This window comes from Elephas maximus, chromosome 6 (assembly GCF_024166365.1).
Source record: "Elephas maximus indicus isolate mEleMax1 chromosome 6, mEleMax1 primary haplotype, whole genome shotgun sequence".
Taxonomy (NCBI): Eukaryota; Metazoa; Chordata; class Mammalia; order Proboscidea; family Elephantidae; genus Elephas; species Elephas maximus.
In genome coordinates, this window is record NC_064824.1 from 58,978,969 (window position 1) to 58,994,588 (window position 15,620).

Sequence of the window (15,620 nt, forward strand, 5' to 3'; positions counted from 1 at the left end):
TTGTTAATATCCAGAAATTTTAGATTATATTGCCTTCTTTTGTTTGTTCAATTGTGTTTGTACCTAGAAAAGTGTTTTTTCATCCAGATCAGATTGATATTAACCAGTACTTTTAGCGTAGTTCTTGTATTATGATCTGATATTCTTTTTTAATGTAACTCTGGGTGGTGGGTATGATGTAATATGGAGAAGCAAATTTAATTTTAAATGCTTTCATTATTAAACAAGAACAAATTAAAATAGAATGTTTAATTCTATACTGATAACTTTGAAATCTAAATGAAAGGAAACTTTCTGAAACAATCTAATCATCCACGTAGATGCAGATAATCTGAAATTCATCAGTACCTCTGAAAAATTTATACACAGCTCCAAAAACATCTTCAGAGCCAAATGTTTTGCTAATGAACTGTGCAAATTTTTACGGTATAGATACTTTACATTTTATATATATATGTGCATATATATGTATTTTTTTTAATGTATATATAGAGATCCCTGGTGGCGCAGTGATTAAGTACTCAGCTATTAACTAAAAGGTCAGTGCTTTGAACCCACCAGCTGCTCCGTGGGGGAAATATGTGACAGTCTGCTTCCATAAAGATTTATAGCCTTGGAAATGGTATAGGGTCATTATGAGTCGGAATTGACACAACGGCAATGGGGATGGTTGGTTTTGTGTGTGTGTGTCTGTCTGTCTGTATGTATGTATAAACTATTACTGCTGTTAGTTGCCATCGAGTTGATTCCAGCTCATGGTGACCTCATGTGTGCTGAGTAGAACTTCTCCGTAGGGTTTTCTAGATTGTGACCTCTTGGACATAGGTCTCCAGGCCTGTCTTCCAGGGTTCCTCCAGGTGGGTTCAAACCACCAACTTTTCAGCTAGTCGTGAAGCACTTAACCATTGGTGCCACCAAACATGAAAAATGGAGGCTTTTAAAACTTTCCAGTTCATTGTAACACTCTAGCATAATTGTATCAAAACCTGACAAATTTAACACACTAAAGAAAATGCCAGACCAGTCTTATTATGAACAGGGAAACAAAGACCCTAAATTAAAAAAAAAAAAAGTAAATCAAACCTAAATAGTATGTAATAGCATATCCCAGAAGTACAAAGGTGATTTAATACTGAGAAATTTGTTAATGTATTTACATTGCTGAAAAAGGCAAGGTGGGTGACACATAGTGGCTATTTTCTCTTCTTTTATAAAACAAATATAGTTGTGTCATTGATAAATCTTAGCCCAATCTCTTTATTTTTAAGCTTTTGTTGTGTTTTAGTTATTATTTGTAAGGAGCATATACATGAATTTTCATTTTAAACCTATTGTGGAAGGCTTTTATCTTTTAACAAGGGACTTTAATCTATTTGTATTTTCTCATAACCAATATATTTGTTCTTACGTTGTTTGATATTTTTGTTTGCTCCTTTCTTGGTTTTATTGTCAGTGTTGTGTTTGTTTTTTTCTTCTATAGTGATTTGGTAAGATGTACATTCAGGTTTAATTTTTATAGTGATTACATTCCAGTTGTTCAAAAAACTAATCTTTATTTATGTAATGGTCATGGCTGAACTAGATCTTTTTTCCCTTCCCTTAGGCAAAATAGAGACTTTTTGTATAGGTAATTTCTCTATACTGCTTATATAGGATAATAGCTGTGGTTTTGGATCCCGGTTATTCATATTATTTAGAGCTACCTCTTATTTTAACTGCTTTTAATGTTCTTAACAAATCCTTTTATATAATAGCTTTACCATTTTCAAGCTCCTCATTTTGGTTTGGGGAAGCTCAACTGGATCAGTTATCTAAGAAGTTCTTTCGAGGAAGATACATAGAAGCATATTTTCTGAGCCCTCATGTATTTAGTATTTTATTTCTGGGTCTTCAGACTTTTTTTAATTGACTGCATATAAAATTTTTGACTCACAGGGTTTCCCTCTTAAAACTCTAAAACTTTGCTTCACTGTTTACTGCCATTTAATAATGGTGCAAAGAAATCCAAAGTCAACCATATGTTTTTTTTTTTTTTAATTTGCTCTGGATCCAGACGAGTACTGTTTGTGAGTATAGTGTTCATTATCCTGACCCTGAAGAATTATTTCCCTGCCTGAAACCTCTCATCACAACTAACTTACCACTGTCTTCACTTTTGTTTATTTTATTTTTTTGGTGTTAAAGAACAGAAATTTATTTTCTCATAGTTCAGGAGGCTAAAAGTCTAAATTCAGGGCACTGGCTCTAGAAGAAGGCTCTCTCTGTATCAGCTCTGGGGCAAGATCCTTGTCTTTTTCAGCCTGTGTTCCTCGGTTCCTTGGCAGTCTTCACGTGGCGTCCATCTTCCTGTTTATGTTCATTTGTATCTATGCTGCTCCTATAACTCAGCAGCGATTAGGTTGCTTTGTTTTTGTTTTTATTGTACTTTAGATGAAAGTTTACACAGCAAACTAGTTTCTTATTAAACATTGTTTTGTGACATTGGTTGCCTATCCCACGACATGCCGACACTGTCCCCTTCTCGACCTTGGGTTCCCCATTACCAGCTTTCTTGTCCCCTCTTGCCTTCTCGTCCTTGCCCCTGGGCCGGTATGCCCGTTTAGTCTTGTTTTGTTTTATGGGCTTGTCTGATCTTTAATTTTATATTTTTTAATCTTTGGCTGAAGAGTCGCCCTCAAAAGTGACTTCATTACTGAGCTTTCGGGATATCTGGGAGCCACACTCTCAACGTTTCTCCAGTCTCTGTCAGACCACTAAGTCTGGTCTTTTTGTGTGTGTGTGAATTATAATTTTGTTTTACATTTTACTCCAGCTCTGTCTAGGACCCTCTATTGTGATCCCTGTCAGAGCAAGTCAGTGGTGGTAGCTGGGCACCATCTAGCTGTGCTGGACTCAGTCTGGTGGAGGCTGTGGTGGATGTGGTCTGCTAGTCCTTTGGACTAATCTTGCCCTTCCGTCTTTGGTTTTCTTCATTCTACCTTGCTCCAGACAGGGTGAGACCAATAGAGTATCTTAGATGGCCGTTCACAAGCTTTTAAGATCCCAGACGCTACTCCCCAAAGTAGAATGTAGAACATTTCCTTTATAAACTATGTTATGCCAGTTGAGCTAGTTGTTCCCTGAGACCATGACCCTCACAGCCTTCAGCCCAGTCATTTGGTCCCTCAGGGAGTTTGGATTACTGTCCTTAAAAAACTTAGATTAATAAAATTATCATATGCTTTGTTTTTTATGATTTCAAGAAATATTTTAGCATGATAATATTTTAACTTAGAGTTTTCATTCTAAAATTCATTATCTGTTTGAAAGGTAAGTAATAAAGCTGTATTAGGTGATAATAGATGAAAATTCAGTTGATTTTTAACTATTCCCTGGCATTTATTATTAAAAATAAAATTTGGGACATATGATTTTTCTTACCGTTTTGCATGTAAGGAAATAAAAACAGAGATGATTTTTGTACGTGATTCTTGTATTTAGAGAAAACTTATTCTAGTATCTTTTATACATAAAGCTTCCAGTAAATATTGAGCTTTTAAACAAAACCCCCAAAGATGATCACAGACTTTAACATATAAATAGACAAGAAGAAGCACAAAGTACACGTAGACCTATAAGTGTGAAATGTAATGAGCAAAGCAATTGTTTAATTTTAGTAAGTAAACCCATAAACGCGAGATAGGATATTGACTTAAAATTTGGATAGCTAAAATGTTTGTTATGTAATTTGTAATATAGTTATTGTCAGAGAAAGAGCTTTAAGCAAAACAGGACCTGGCAATTTTAAGTCACATCTCATTTTAATTTCCCAGATTTTCCAGTATTTAAAAATAAGATTTTTTTTTATGTGTATGGGTGGCTAAGGAATCACGTTTATAAGATCATAGTCATCTTGTGGGTAAGGACTAATCTGTAAATTTCTTTGTGTATAGACAAAAGGTGTTTGCTTTCAATAAAGATGATACAATTGTTCTTCGCGGAAAACACAGTATCTTCCTTCACCTGTAATAAGACTAATAGCGGTATTGTTGTAAAGGTAGTGGCCAGGATTTTGGATGTATTTTCGTATTAGCTACACCTTTCTCAGTCAGTTTGTTTACACTTGGGACAATTGCGTTAAATTTGTTGTTGTAGGGGGAGGGGAACGCCTTCGTGAAGTGAAGTTCAGAGTGTATTGTTCACATCTCTTTTACCTAGGAATTAGAAATCTTCTACCTTCTCCCCTCTCACTCCATTATACCTGTGTATCTGCAAAGTGATCCAATAACCCTAATCTGCATGTTGACTTTAGCTGAAAATGAAGAAGCTCAGAGAAATTGCTGTTTTTCTGTTTGTGTTGATCACTTTAGTTAATCATGTGAGTCCAGCTACATTTTATATTTACATTATGGTAAGAAATGTGGCTCATTGGTGGGTTAGAATTACTTTGTAGCTGAGATAGGTTAGCACTGCTGAAAGACTTAAACTCTGCATCCCTTGGAAACTTGCCTGATACCAAGTTTTGTTTTCTACTGATTTGATATTTGCAAACTTGCTTTAATAATAATAAAAAAAAAATTATAACTGAATAAAAGGATACTTGACATGTTTTTCTAAAACTGTTTTCAAATAAGCTTATCTGACATGTAATTCTGACTTTTAACACATAAACTTTGTGTTTATAATGATTGATACACTTGTTTCTAGGGGCCACCTACAGATGCTCCCGCAGTGGACACAGCAGAACAAGTCTATATCTCTTCCCTGGCACTGTTAAAGGTAAGTACTGAATGGAGTTACTTGCTTTTAAGAGTTCTTTTGCTTTCACTGTAGCTTTAGTTTTGGAATTTTTGTCACCTTAATCTTCTCAGACATAAACTATTGTTTTAGGTGCATCCATAGAACAGAGTGCTTTACTTCCACTGAAACAGAATTAGGCTATTTTTAAAAGTACCAAAGATCTCAAAGAAATGAGCTTTGTGTCCATGATCTACCTCTTTACAGATGTTAAAACATGGTCGCGCTGGAGTTCCAATGGAAGTTATGGGTCTGATGCTTGGAGAATTTGTGGATGATTACACCGTCAGAGTGATTGATGTGTTTGCTATGCCACAGTCAGGAACAGTGAGTACTTTTAGGATTGCTTTCTGCAAGTCAATATGTTTCTCTTTTTTCTTTATACAAAATAACTTCTCATCATATTATATTTTCCCAATTATGTTATCCTTTTAATATAAAAAAAATAATTTTATTGGATGATTTTCAGTAAAAAAATTATTAGTGATAGAAATTTCTAGACTATATTGATCACCTTTTAAATGCATCATGAGTTCCTTGTAGGTCCACAGAATGAATGATGGTAACACTAAATCCCTTTATTCATACCTTCAGCTTCTACTAGCATAACATATAAAATATGAGGGTATATGTTTAGTCTGAACACTTGGTTCAAAATATTTCAGAGACTTTCTTGTTTAAATTTAATTCACATATGTTAACTAGTATTCATGGTTTGTTTCCATTGTTTTGAAATAACAGATTTTTTTAATGTTCTGCATGTGGTGATGAATGACTTTTAAGCTTTTCCTATTTAAAATATTAACTTGTAAAACAAACAAGAAAACCATAGAGAACCTGAGTTCTTTTTGACCAAGCATGGTAATTTGTTTCCAGAAGCATATTCCATTCAGATTTTGAAAATCATCTGCTCTACCTGTTTATACTGTATTGTTCTTTTTGGAGGTTTTTGTTTTGCTTTTTTTGTTTAATGCATTGGACTTGTATAGATATATATCCATTTAAAGAAAATAGTCAAAAAACAATAACCATTCTGCCTACCTTCCAAAAAATAAGTAACAATACACATAACCTTCCCATTTACTTGCCAAGGAAAGTATACTATGTATATTTTTCTGATGGGTGGTTTTTCTCTAGTCTGCAACCTTTCCCGTATCAAGCCTTATAAAATATCTGGGTTAAAGAATTGTCATAAAGCTGTTTACTCTGTTTGAGGTTTCTTACAGTACGTATACTTTGATAAGATAGATACCAATGAAAAGCAAATTGTATTTTTAAATAATACAACGTATACATACACACACATATATAGCATTTTAAATAGGGTAGTTACTAGAGATGCAATATATTTCTAAATAATGCAGAATGTCAAAAAAATGCCCAAATTAAACTAATTGTGGAGGTAAACTAATTTGGATCTTTCTGATTCTGTCTACTTGGAAATCCATTGTATTTATTTTGTGCATTTGGACATTGGGAAAGACTGTACATATGAACTAAAGATTTAGATTTAAATCTTAGACTATTATTGCTTGTATTTACCTTTTCAGGGGGCAGTGGTGGTTCAGTGGTATAATTCTTACCTTCCATGTGGGAAACCTGGGTTCGATTTTTTGGCTGTTGTACCTCAAGTGCAGCCAGCCACCACCCATTTGTCAGGAGAGACTTGCATGTTGCTGTGATGCTGAACAGGTTGAGAGGAGCTGCCAGACTAAAATGGACTAGGAAGTAAGGTCTGGCAGTCTGCTTCCAAAAGTCAGCTAATAAAAACCCTATCCATCACAACGGTCCTATCTACAATGAACTGGACAGCATTTTGTTGTGCATGGGGTCACCATGAGTAGGTATTGACTCGACAGCAGTTAACAACAACTACCTTTTCATGTCAGAATGTATAAAACACATAAGAAGATAAGTTATTATTTCTGTTAAATATGGCCCTAATGTAGATATCCTTTAAAATAAATGGTTTTTGGGCTTTTGTATCGTTTCTTTGTAAATGCTTGTTTGACAAACTACACAAGAAGATTTTTGATCCCCATATTTACTGTATTTGGTAGAATGAGAAAGTTTTTCTTCTGACTCAGGAATTAGCAAACTTTTTATGTAAAGGGTCTCATATGTCTCTGTTGCATGTTCTTCTCATTTCTGTTCTTGTTTTTAACAACTCTTTTTTTTGCAATTTTTTTTTTTTGTTAATTTTTATTGTGCTTAAGTGAAAGTTTACAAATCAAGTCAGTCTCGCGTACAGAAATTTATCCACACCATACTGTACACTCCTAATGGCTCTCCCGCTAATGAGATGGCACACTCCTCCCCTCCACTCTCTCTACTTGTGTCCATTCGGGCAGTTCCTGACCCTCTCTGCCCTCTCATCTCCCCTCTAGACAGGAGATGCCAACACAGTCTCATATGTCTACTTGATCCAAGAAGCTCATTCTTCACCAGTGTCATTTTCCATCCCATATTCCAGTCCAATCCCTGTCTGAAGAGTTGGCCCCGGGAATGGTTTCTGTCTTGGGCTAACAGAAGGTCTGGGGACCATGGCCTCCGGAGTCCTTCTAGTCCCAGTCTGACCATTAAATCTGGTCTTTTTACAAGAATTTGAGGTCTGCATCTCACTGCCGTCCTGCTCCCTCAGGGGTTCTCTGTTGTGTTCCCTTGTCAGGGCAGTCATCAGTTGTAGCTGGGCACCATCTAATTCTTCTGGTCTCAGGCTGATACGGTCTCTGGTTTACGTGGTCTTTTCTGTCTCTTAGGCTTATAATTACCTTGTGTCTTTGGTTTTCTTCATTTTTCCTTGCTCCAGGAGGGTTGAGACCAATTGATACATCTTAGATAGCCGCTTGCTATTAACAACTCTTAAAAATATAAAAAAAGCATTCTTAGCCCATAGTCCCTAGGCTACAGATTACAGCCCCTTGTTCTGGGGAATGCACTCACAATTGGAATTCAAAATACTGTTTTAGTAGGAAGGAAGTACTTAGATCCTGATGTTAGCAGACCATCTTTTTGGTGATCTATCACCAGAAGGATGATATGAACCTTTTTATTCTTCTATATTCTAAAATCTTATTTTGGGCAAACTAGCAAAATAATACAACATTTAAAAGAGTCAATTGCTGATTATCTAGTGGGAACTCTTTTGTGATTTCTTTCAAGGTTCAGGTAGTATTCAAAAGAATGTATTTTCCTCAAACGATGTAATCTGCCAGGTAATCCTAAGTGAAGCACTAAACTTCTTCCCTTCTCAACCCACCTGTCCTCCTCAAAAAAACCCCACCACCTTAGGAAACTAGTAAATTATTTCCTTTTTTCAAAGTGTTTATGTTATTGAACTTTGAATGAAATTGGAAGAGACGTAGTTCTTATTTATTACAGGATGACGTTAAGAAGTATGTTTACCTAGATAGGTCTTACCAAAAGTTATGGTTGTTACAACTATTTGATATATCTGATTATATTTATATGTTTGTGACAATGGCCACAAACTCTTAAAAGATCCTGACAGTAGTCTTATATCACAAACAGCAATTTGGTAGTTGGTAATTTTAGCAACTTTGTTGGTATAAAAAAAAAAAAAAAATTTATATGGTTGATAATTGAATGGCATGATTGGGTATCAAATATGGTTATCAAAACCTGTACAAAGATTTAGTTACCCCAAAATAATATACATAGTTGTTTTTTTGGAGCTTTTTGTTCATTTGATATAAAGTTGCTTTTTTTTTTCTTCCGAAGTTATAAAAGCTAACAATTTTTCTTTCTTTCTAAATCAGGGTGTTAGTGTGGAGGCAGTTGATCCAGTGTTCCAAGCCAAAATGTTGGATATGTTGAAGCAGACAGGAAGGTAAGTATTTTAAATGATCATGTAAAGAAAGAATGGGAAATAATTTAAACAGTTTCAGAAACATATTTCAGAATTATGGATGTTTTTAATATCATTCCTAGAATAAAAGCCATGTAGTTGATGTAAAAGCATCTGTCAATATCAATGCTGTACACTGCCTGTCTAATCTCTTCCCTCTGTAGTATCAAAGACATTTTCCAGAGAACTGCCTCTTATTAAAATTCTCTACTGTCTCATAGTAAGCTTGGACTGTAGCTTCCTTATGTTAAGTGTTTGGAGTTATTGTCTAATCACATATAATTGAAGAGCTTGTATTTTCCATGTCTTTGAGAGTTGTAACTGAGTGAAATTCTGAATACTTAATTATGTCTGTAGGCACATGAGTTTTAAAGACAGGGAAAGTAGAATCCAAATATTACAAGTTTTTTTTCCCAGACTGAAATCTTTCAGTAGTTGTCATTCTCTTGCTCAAATTCTTCTACTGTGGAAAAAAACTTCAAAATTAATGTTAGCAAAAGGCTCAGCAGCTGAACAGAACAGTGCAAATTGGTTTTTGACTGAGTTCCTAGTTCTACTGCTGGTTTAATTGATATTTAATCCTTTCACAACAGTGGATCCTGGTGTCCATTGTTAAAAATGTACTCTGTGCCTGGAAAATACAACTCCCAGAGCTAAGGAGTTAAAGAGTAGATATTTACTTGAATGCTGGAAGGGTAAAAACTGGCTCTGAGAAAGTGTGGTAACAAGGTGAAAAACTGAAAGCCTTATCTACCACTGCTAATGTGCATCTCTTAATGATAGCACTCCTTTGTCACACTTACTCATTTCCATGTTTTCTGGATAATATGGTGTATGATTTCAGTGTTTCTAATGGTGCTTTTTCACACCTGTGTGTTTTTCATCTCTTCTTAATTTATACCCTGTTAGTGTGTTATTTCTTTTCATATCATAAATGTATTACTTTTTCTGTTCTGAGCATCTGAATGCCCTCTTTGTTTCAGGCCTGAGATGGTTGTTGGTTGGTATCACAGTCACCCTGGCTTTGGTTGTTGGCTTTCTGGTGTGGATATCAACACTCAGCAGAGCTTTGAAGCCTTGTCGGAGAGAGCCGTGGCAGTGGTTGTGGATCCTATTCAGAGTGTAAAAGGAAAGGTAGAGTATCTACTGCCACATAAGGTTTACAGACAAGTTAAATAAATATCTGTGTTGTTTAAAGCAGGATTCTTAATTACGCAGAAAAACCTCTCCTATTTACTTAAAACAGACAAAAAACTGCACAAGTCTATAAATGTGTCTTGGCATTATTAGCAGTTTAATTATTTAGAGGTTTGTTTCTATTTGAATAGTTATTGTCTAATAATCACAAATGTTTATATTTAAAATTTTTTTAATTTCATGGAATAAAGAATATTAAGCCATGCTAAAAGCATGCTGTACACGTTTTATTAATGTTCCTTTATTTTCAAATGATGAATTTAGAACTGGCGCAACATTTAAACAGTCTAGTTAAAGGGCTCTGTTTTCTGGACATTGTGCAGGACGTATTTTAGACAATGAAAACTTGCCCCAAAGACTTGTTACCAACCATTTGCACTTCTCGGTTGAGAATGCAGATAAATGATTAAATATGCTAAATGATTCTAAAAAGAGATTAACTTGGAAAGCATACTGGGTTATAGTTGTTCTTTGTTGAAATCTCTTTTGTTCTTGTTTAGTTCTTTTTTTTTTTTTTGTTCGTTCTTTTTTTTTTTTTCTTTTCTTTCTTTCTAGCCCCATATGCCATTTTCCTATTTCCTGCCTCATGACAGCAGGGAGCAGCTCTATTATCACCTTCACAGAGCTGTCTGCAAATGTGAGAGGCAATTCGATTTTGCTCAACCACAGGGAGAGTGGATTAGAAAAACTACAGAACATACAGAAATTGGCTAGGTGGTTACTGCTTTAAAACACTGCTGAGGTGTCTTGTTTGAGCATGTACTTCCATTGTAGTGTAGAATAATTGTTAAAATAAAATCACAATACATTTATGGAATCCTTTTTATGCAGTTTTTTTACAAATAATTTGTAGAGCACTTAAAAATCAATATTTTAGTTTTCTATTTGTCAGACCTGGAGTTTGATAGTAGTTCAGATTACGTCTGTTCACTAGCTCAAACCCACTAAACGTGGCAGTTACTTTAGAGTTCTTATCTGTCATGAACTTGGAGTTGAACACTTTCTGCCTTCATATTACTATGATGAATAAAAATTGAGGTCTTCTCTAAATCGTGATCCTATTAGTTATGATTTAGCTTTTCGGAGACAGAAACCATCCACAAAAACAATAATAATAGAAGCTGATATATAAGGCAATTCAAAATGGATAACTTCTGATGCTTGTTGTTTACCTATATTTGAAATTATTTACTTTTTTTTTAACTAAGTGTGTTGTTGCTTAACGGCTAGAGTTAAAAGATTGAAAATCCTTGTTTTCTGAATTAAATTACAGTGTAAAATACCTGTCATGTTTAACTCTCCAATATTTAAGATAACATTTTAGTAACTCATAAATAATTCATTTCAGTAATAATTTTTGTTTTAGAAATATAATGGAATTATCTGGTAAAGCCCCTCCTCCACCATCCCAATGTTTATTAGTGATAATTGAAGTTTAAATATAAGTAGGATTCTGTACAGCATTAATAGCCCACATGAACCACAGCCTCTGGCACAACATTTAAACAAACCTGAGACCAGAAGAACTAGATGGTGCCTGGCTACCACTACCAACCGTTCTGACCAGGAATACAATAGAAGGTCATGGATAGAATGGGAGAAAATTCTAGAACAAAACTCAGATTCCTAAAAAAGACCAGACCTACTTGACTAGACAAATCCCCAAGACTGTTGCCCTAAGATATCCTTTGAACTTGGAATTGTAGCTATTTCTGCTGGTCACCTTTCAACCAAATAATAGATTGAATTATAAAATAAACAATGTCACGCATGAGTAATTTGCTCCTTAAACAGTTAACTGTGTGGGTCCAAACAGTCAAACAACATTTACCCAAAAGCAAAGGTGAGAGGCAAGGAGGGGAAAGGAAGCTATATCAATGGAAACACAACAAAAAGAATGGAAATAACAAGAATGCTGACACATTGTAAAACTTGTAACCAATGGCATGGAACAATTTGTATGAAAATTATTTAAAAAAAAAAAAAAAACTTTGCTGTGGAGTCGATTCCGACTCACAGTGACCCTATTAGGAAAGAGTAGAACTGCCCCATAGCGTTTCCAGGGAGTGGCTGGTGGATTCAAACTGCCAACCTTTTTGTTAGCAGCCAATCTCTTAACCAAATTTGCTGTGTAAACTTTCAGCTAAAACACAGTAAGATATTTAAATTTTATGTATATATTATTAAAAAAAAAAAAAGTCGGGCTCTATTTTGTAATATTAGTTTGACTGACTTTATGATACTTTGACTCATGATGGTGGTCACATTGAAAAGGAAAATATAAGCTTGAAGGCATTCAAAGAAAGCATTATCAAAACAATGTAAATAAATATGTATTTTATTTTTGGTTATCCTGCTTGTAGTATTTTAAATGAGAGTTTTAGTTTCCAAACCTAGTTTAAATATTGTATAACATTGGAATTTGCATTGTTTATTCCTAATTAATTATAATTTATATTAAAAGAATGCATTTTATTTAAAAATACACTTGTTAACGGCACTGGGTTGGGTTTTGATGGTTGTGTCACATGACTCCATTGACAATGTGGTAAAATGTAGTATTTTTATTTTTAAAATAGTTTATCTAAAATTACTTTATAAGATCACATGTGTCATTGTCTAGTTTTTAGTATATCATGAAAAAATATTTTTTGTAAAAAATTAAGTGTAAGTATCACTGATGATTCACATCACTTGGTGTACCTAACATACAGATTCATACATTACACCACTTGGAATGAGGGTCCAGTTCTTTTTATCAGTGATACAACTTCATCTGTAAGGTGTCTGAGTTTGGTTGTAATTTATGGTTCTTTCAGTGTCAGGTCCTCTCAAAACTATGAACCAAATTAAATGCCAATAAATCCATGGCCAGCATATCCTGGTTAAATCATTAAACTTAAAAATATAAGTGTATAAAAATGAAGAAATACATAAAACTCTTCTCCTTCCGTCAACATGATTTGACAAAGTAGTCAAAATATTTAGTAAGGCAACTATTGGATCAAGAGTTAGAATGGCAATTATATGTAAATGGGTCTCCACACACCTTTTTTAAAAACTTCCTTCCTGTGTATTTTTATATTCGTATTTTTATGTATCCCAAAATTATCTCTGTTTTTGAATGATTAAATAAGCATTGATTCTTTCTTTGTAATCTCAGTTCATTCACAATGTTTTATTTCCTTTTATGGTGACTTGACTATGTATTGAATAGTTATTATATGTCAGGTATTGTGCTAACTGTTTCAACTTAATACTATAAAAAAGCTTATTTTTAATAGTAATCCTAGAGATAGACATTATTGTTTTTCTATTTTATCAATAACAGGCTAAAAAATTAGGGTCAAAGATATTCCCACCACACCTCACCCAAAATCATACCATTGGTAAGCAGCAGAACAAGTATACAAATCCAAGTCTAAAATTTCAGAGCTAAAGCCTTTTAACTGGCTGTTTAATATTAGACTATTATGGAGTATATATTATGGAGTATAAAATCAAGGTAACTCAGGAATGGAAAATGAGTAGCAGAGGTCATTGCAGGGCCTTTTCTTAAGTTGCTATATTAATAGGTGTCACTTCTTTCAGCCCAAATCAAGAAAAGGAACTGCATGTTTTCTCAGTAGTTCTCCATACTACTTACAGTGTATGTTAAGTATTTGTTTTTCTCATGCAGTATTTTTTCTATGAATTTGAAAAAGTAATTTAGACAGACTTATCCTTGACAGCTCTTATGACAGCTATAGGACCAAACATCGAGACCAACATAAATGATAAAAGACACTATGTTTCTTAGTCATCTAATGCTGCCAAAACAGAAATACCACAAGTGGATGGCTTTAACAAAGAGGAATTTACTTCCTCACAGTGAAGTAGACTGGAAGTCCAAATTCAAGGTGTCAGCTCCACAGGAAGGCCTTCTCTCTCTGTCGGCTCTGGAAGAAGGTCCTTGTCCTCAATCTTCCCATGGTCAAGGAGCTTCTCAGGCACAGAGACCCTGAGTCCGAAGGATGAGCTCTGCTCCTGGTGCTGCTTCCTTGGTGATATGAGGTCCCCAGCTCTCTGCTTGCTTTCCTCCCCTTTTATCTCTTGAGAGATAGAACATCCTGCAGGCCACACCCCAGGGAAACTCCCTTTACCTTGGATCAGGGAGGTGACCTGAGTGTGTTACAATGCCACACTAATCCTCTCAATATAAAATTACAATCACAAAATGGAGGACAGTCACACAATAGTGGGAATCACGGCCTAACCAAGTTGATACACACATTTTTGGGGGCACAAAATTCAATCCATGACACTATGTGATACAATATTGTAAATATTTTAAATTATATAGATGAGAGATGAAACTTATGGTAATAGCATTTGTATTTTAAATGGGAAGTAAGTTCATAGGAGTTACCAATAAACTCTGCCCTAATCAGTGAAATTATTTTTAAGGTTCTGCTTTATTTTTTAGTTTATTTGTAAAACATACATATTCAACTATTTTTTAACTTCAATTCTCCAATGGCACAGTGGCAACCTCTTGCATAATGTTTTGACATCTTGTATGTTCAGTCCATAACTAAACTAGATCCAGTAGCAAATTTAGAAGTTAATCCAACTTGTAATGTGACTGTACTTCTTCCTCAGGGTAAAAAGAATTATCACTTTGTGCAAAGTTCTTTAAAATAGCATAAAACTGGGTTATGATATTTAATATATTTATAAAACATTATTGCTTTTGCAAACTCATTTTACTCACAGATCTCTCTGTAAAGTCTATCTGTCAGTAAAATGTTTATATGATACCTGCTAACTCCTAACAATCTTTGTGTCTGCTCTCTATTCTGAAAGCATAAAAAAATATTGTCTTAGTTATCTAGTGCTGCTATAACAGAAATACTGCAAATGGATGGGTTTAACAAACAGATTTATTCTCTTACAGTTTAGGAGGCTAGAAGTCCAAATTCAGGGTGCCAGCTTCCAGGGGAAGGCTTTCTCTGTTGCCTCTGGGGGAAGGTCCTTGTTATCAATCTTCCTCTGATCTAGGAGCTTCTCAGTGCAGGGACCCTGGGTCCAGAGGATACCCTTCATTCCTGGTTCTTAGTGCTTGGTGGCAATGAGGTCCCTCTTCTCTCTGCTTAATTCTCTATTTTGTATCTCAAACGAGTTTGACTCAAGGTACAACCTAATCCTCTAGATTGAGCCCTGCCTTATTAACGTAACTGCCTCTAGTTCTGCCTCATAGAGGTTAGGATTTACAACACATAGGATAATCACATCAGATCAGAAAATGGTGGACAGCCACATAATATTGGGAATTATGACCTCGCCAAGTTGATACACATTTTGCGGGGACACAGTTCAATCCATAACAAATAGTAACAATCATTTAGGTCAAGTATATATTTATACTAAGTTTTCTTGACAAAATTTTTTCAGTATGATCAGAACTGCTCAATTGATTTTTAAAAATGTGTTTATTTGTGAATCAGTTTATCAGCAGTTATTTCTTAAGCTCACTTGACATGCCTGTATGCTAATGATTTTAGGATACAAAATGAATAAAAAGTGGTCCTTGTCCTTTTCAGGAGATGTCACATGCATTTAGCATCGCTGGTGAGCAAGATAATGTTCTATCAATTATGCATCAATCTGCTGCATTACACACTGATACAATACAAATTATATTGATGTTGCATGTTCCTGTAGCTAAGTATTAAATTGTTTGCTAGAGAGAGAAATAATTTAACAAATATTTATTCAGAATCTCTTACGTGTCAGTAGG

General features: G+C 34.6%; 1 protein-coding gene across 2 annotated transcripts in view; it reads left to right on the top strand.

Moving 5' to 3' along the window:
• The window catches only part of PSMD14 (proteasome 26S subunit, non-ATPase 14), a 111,376-nt gene that overhangs the window by 58,063 nt on the left and 37,693 nt on the right, over positions 1–15,620 (top strand). For both annotated transcript variants that reach the window (XM_049887302.1, XM_049887303.1), the window contains 4 exons: positions 4,687–4,758; positions 4,984–5,103; positions 8,556–8,626; positions 9,628–9,778. In XM_049887302.1, coding sequence (XP_049743259.1) covers positions 4,687–4,758; positions 4,984–5,103; positions 8,556–8,626; positions 9,628–9,778 — 414 coding nt within the window. The remainder of the gene's footprint in view (positions 1–4,686; positions 4,759–4,983; positions 5,104–8,555; positions 8,627–9,627; positions 9,779–15,620) is intronic.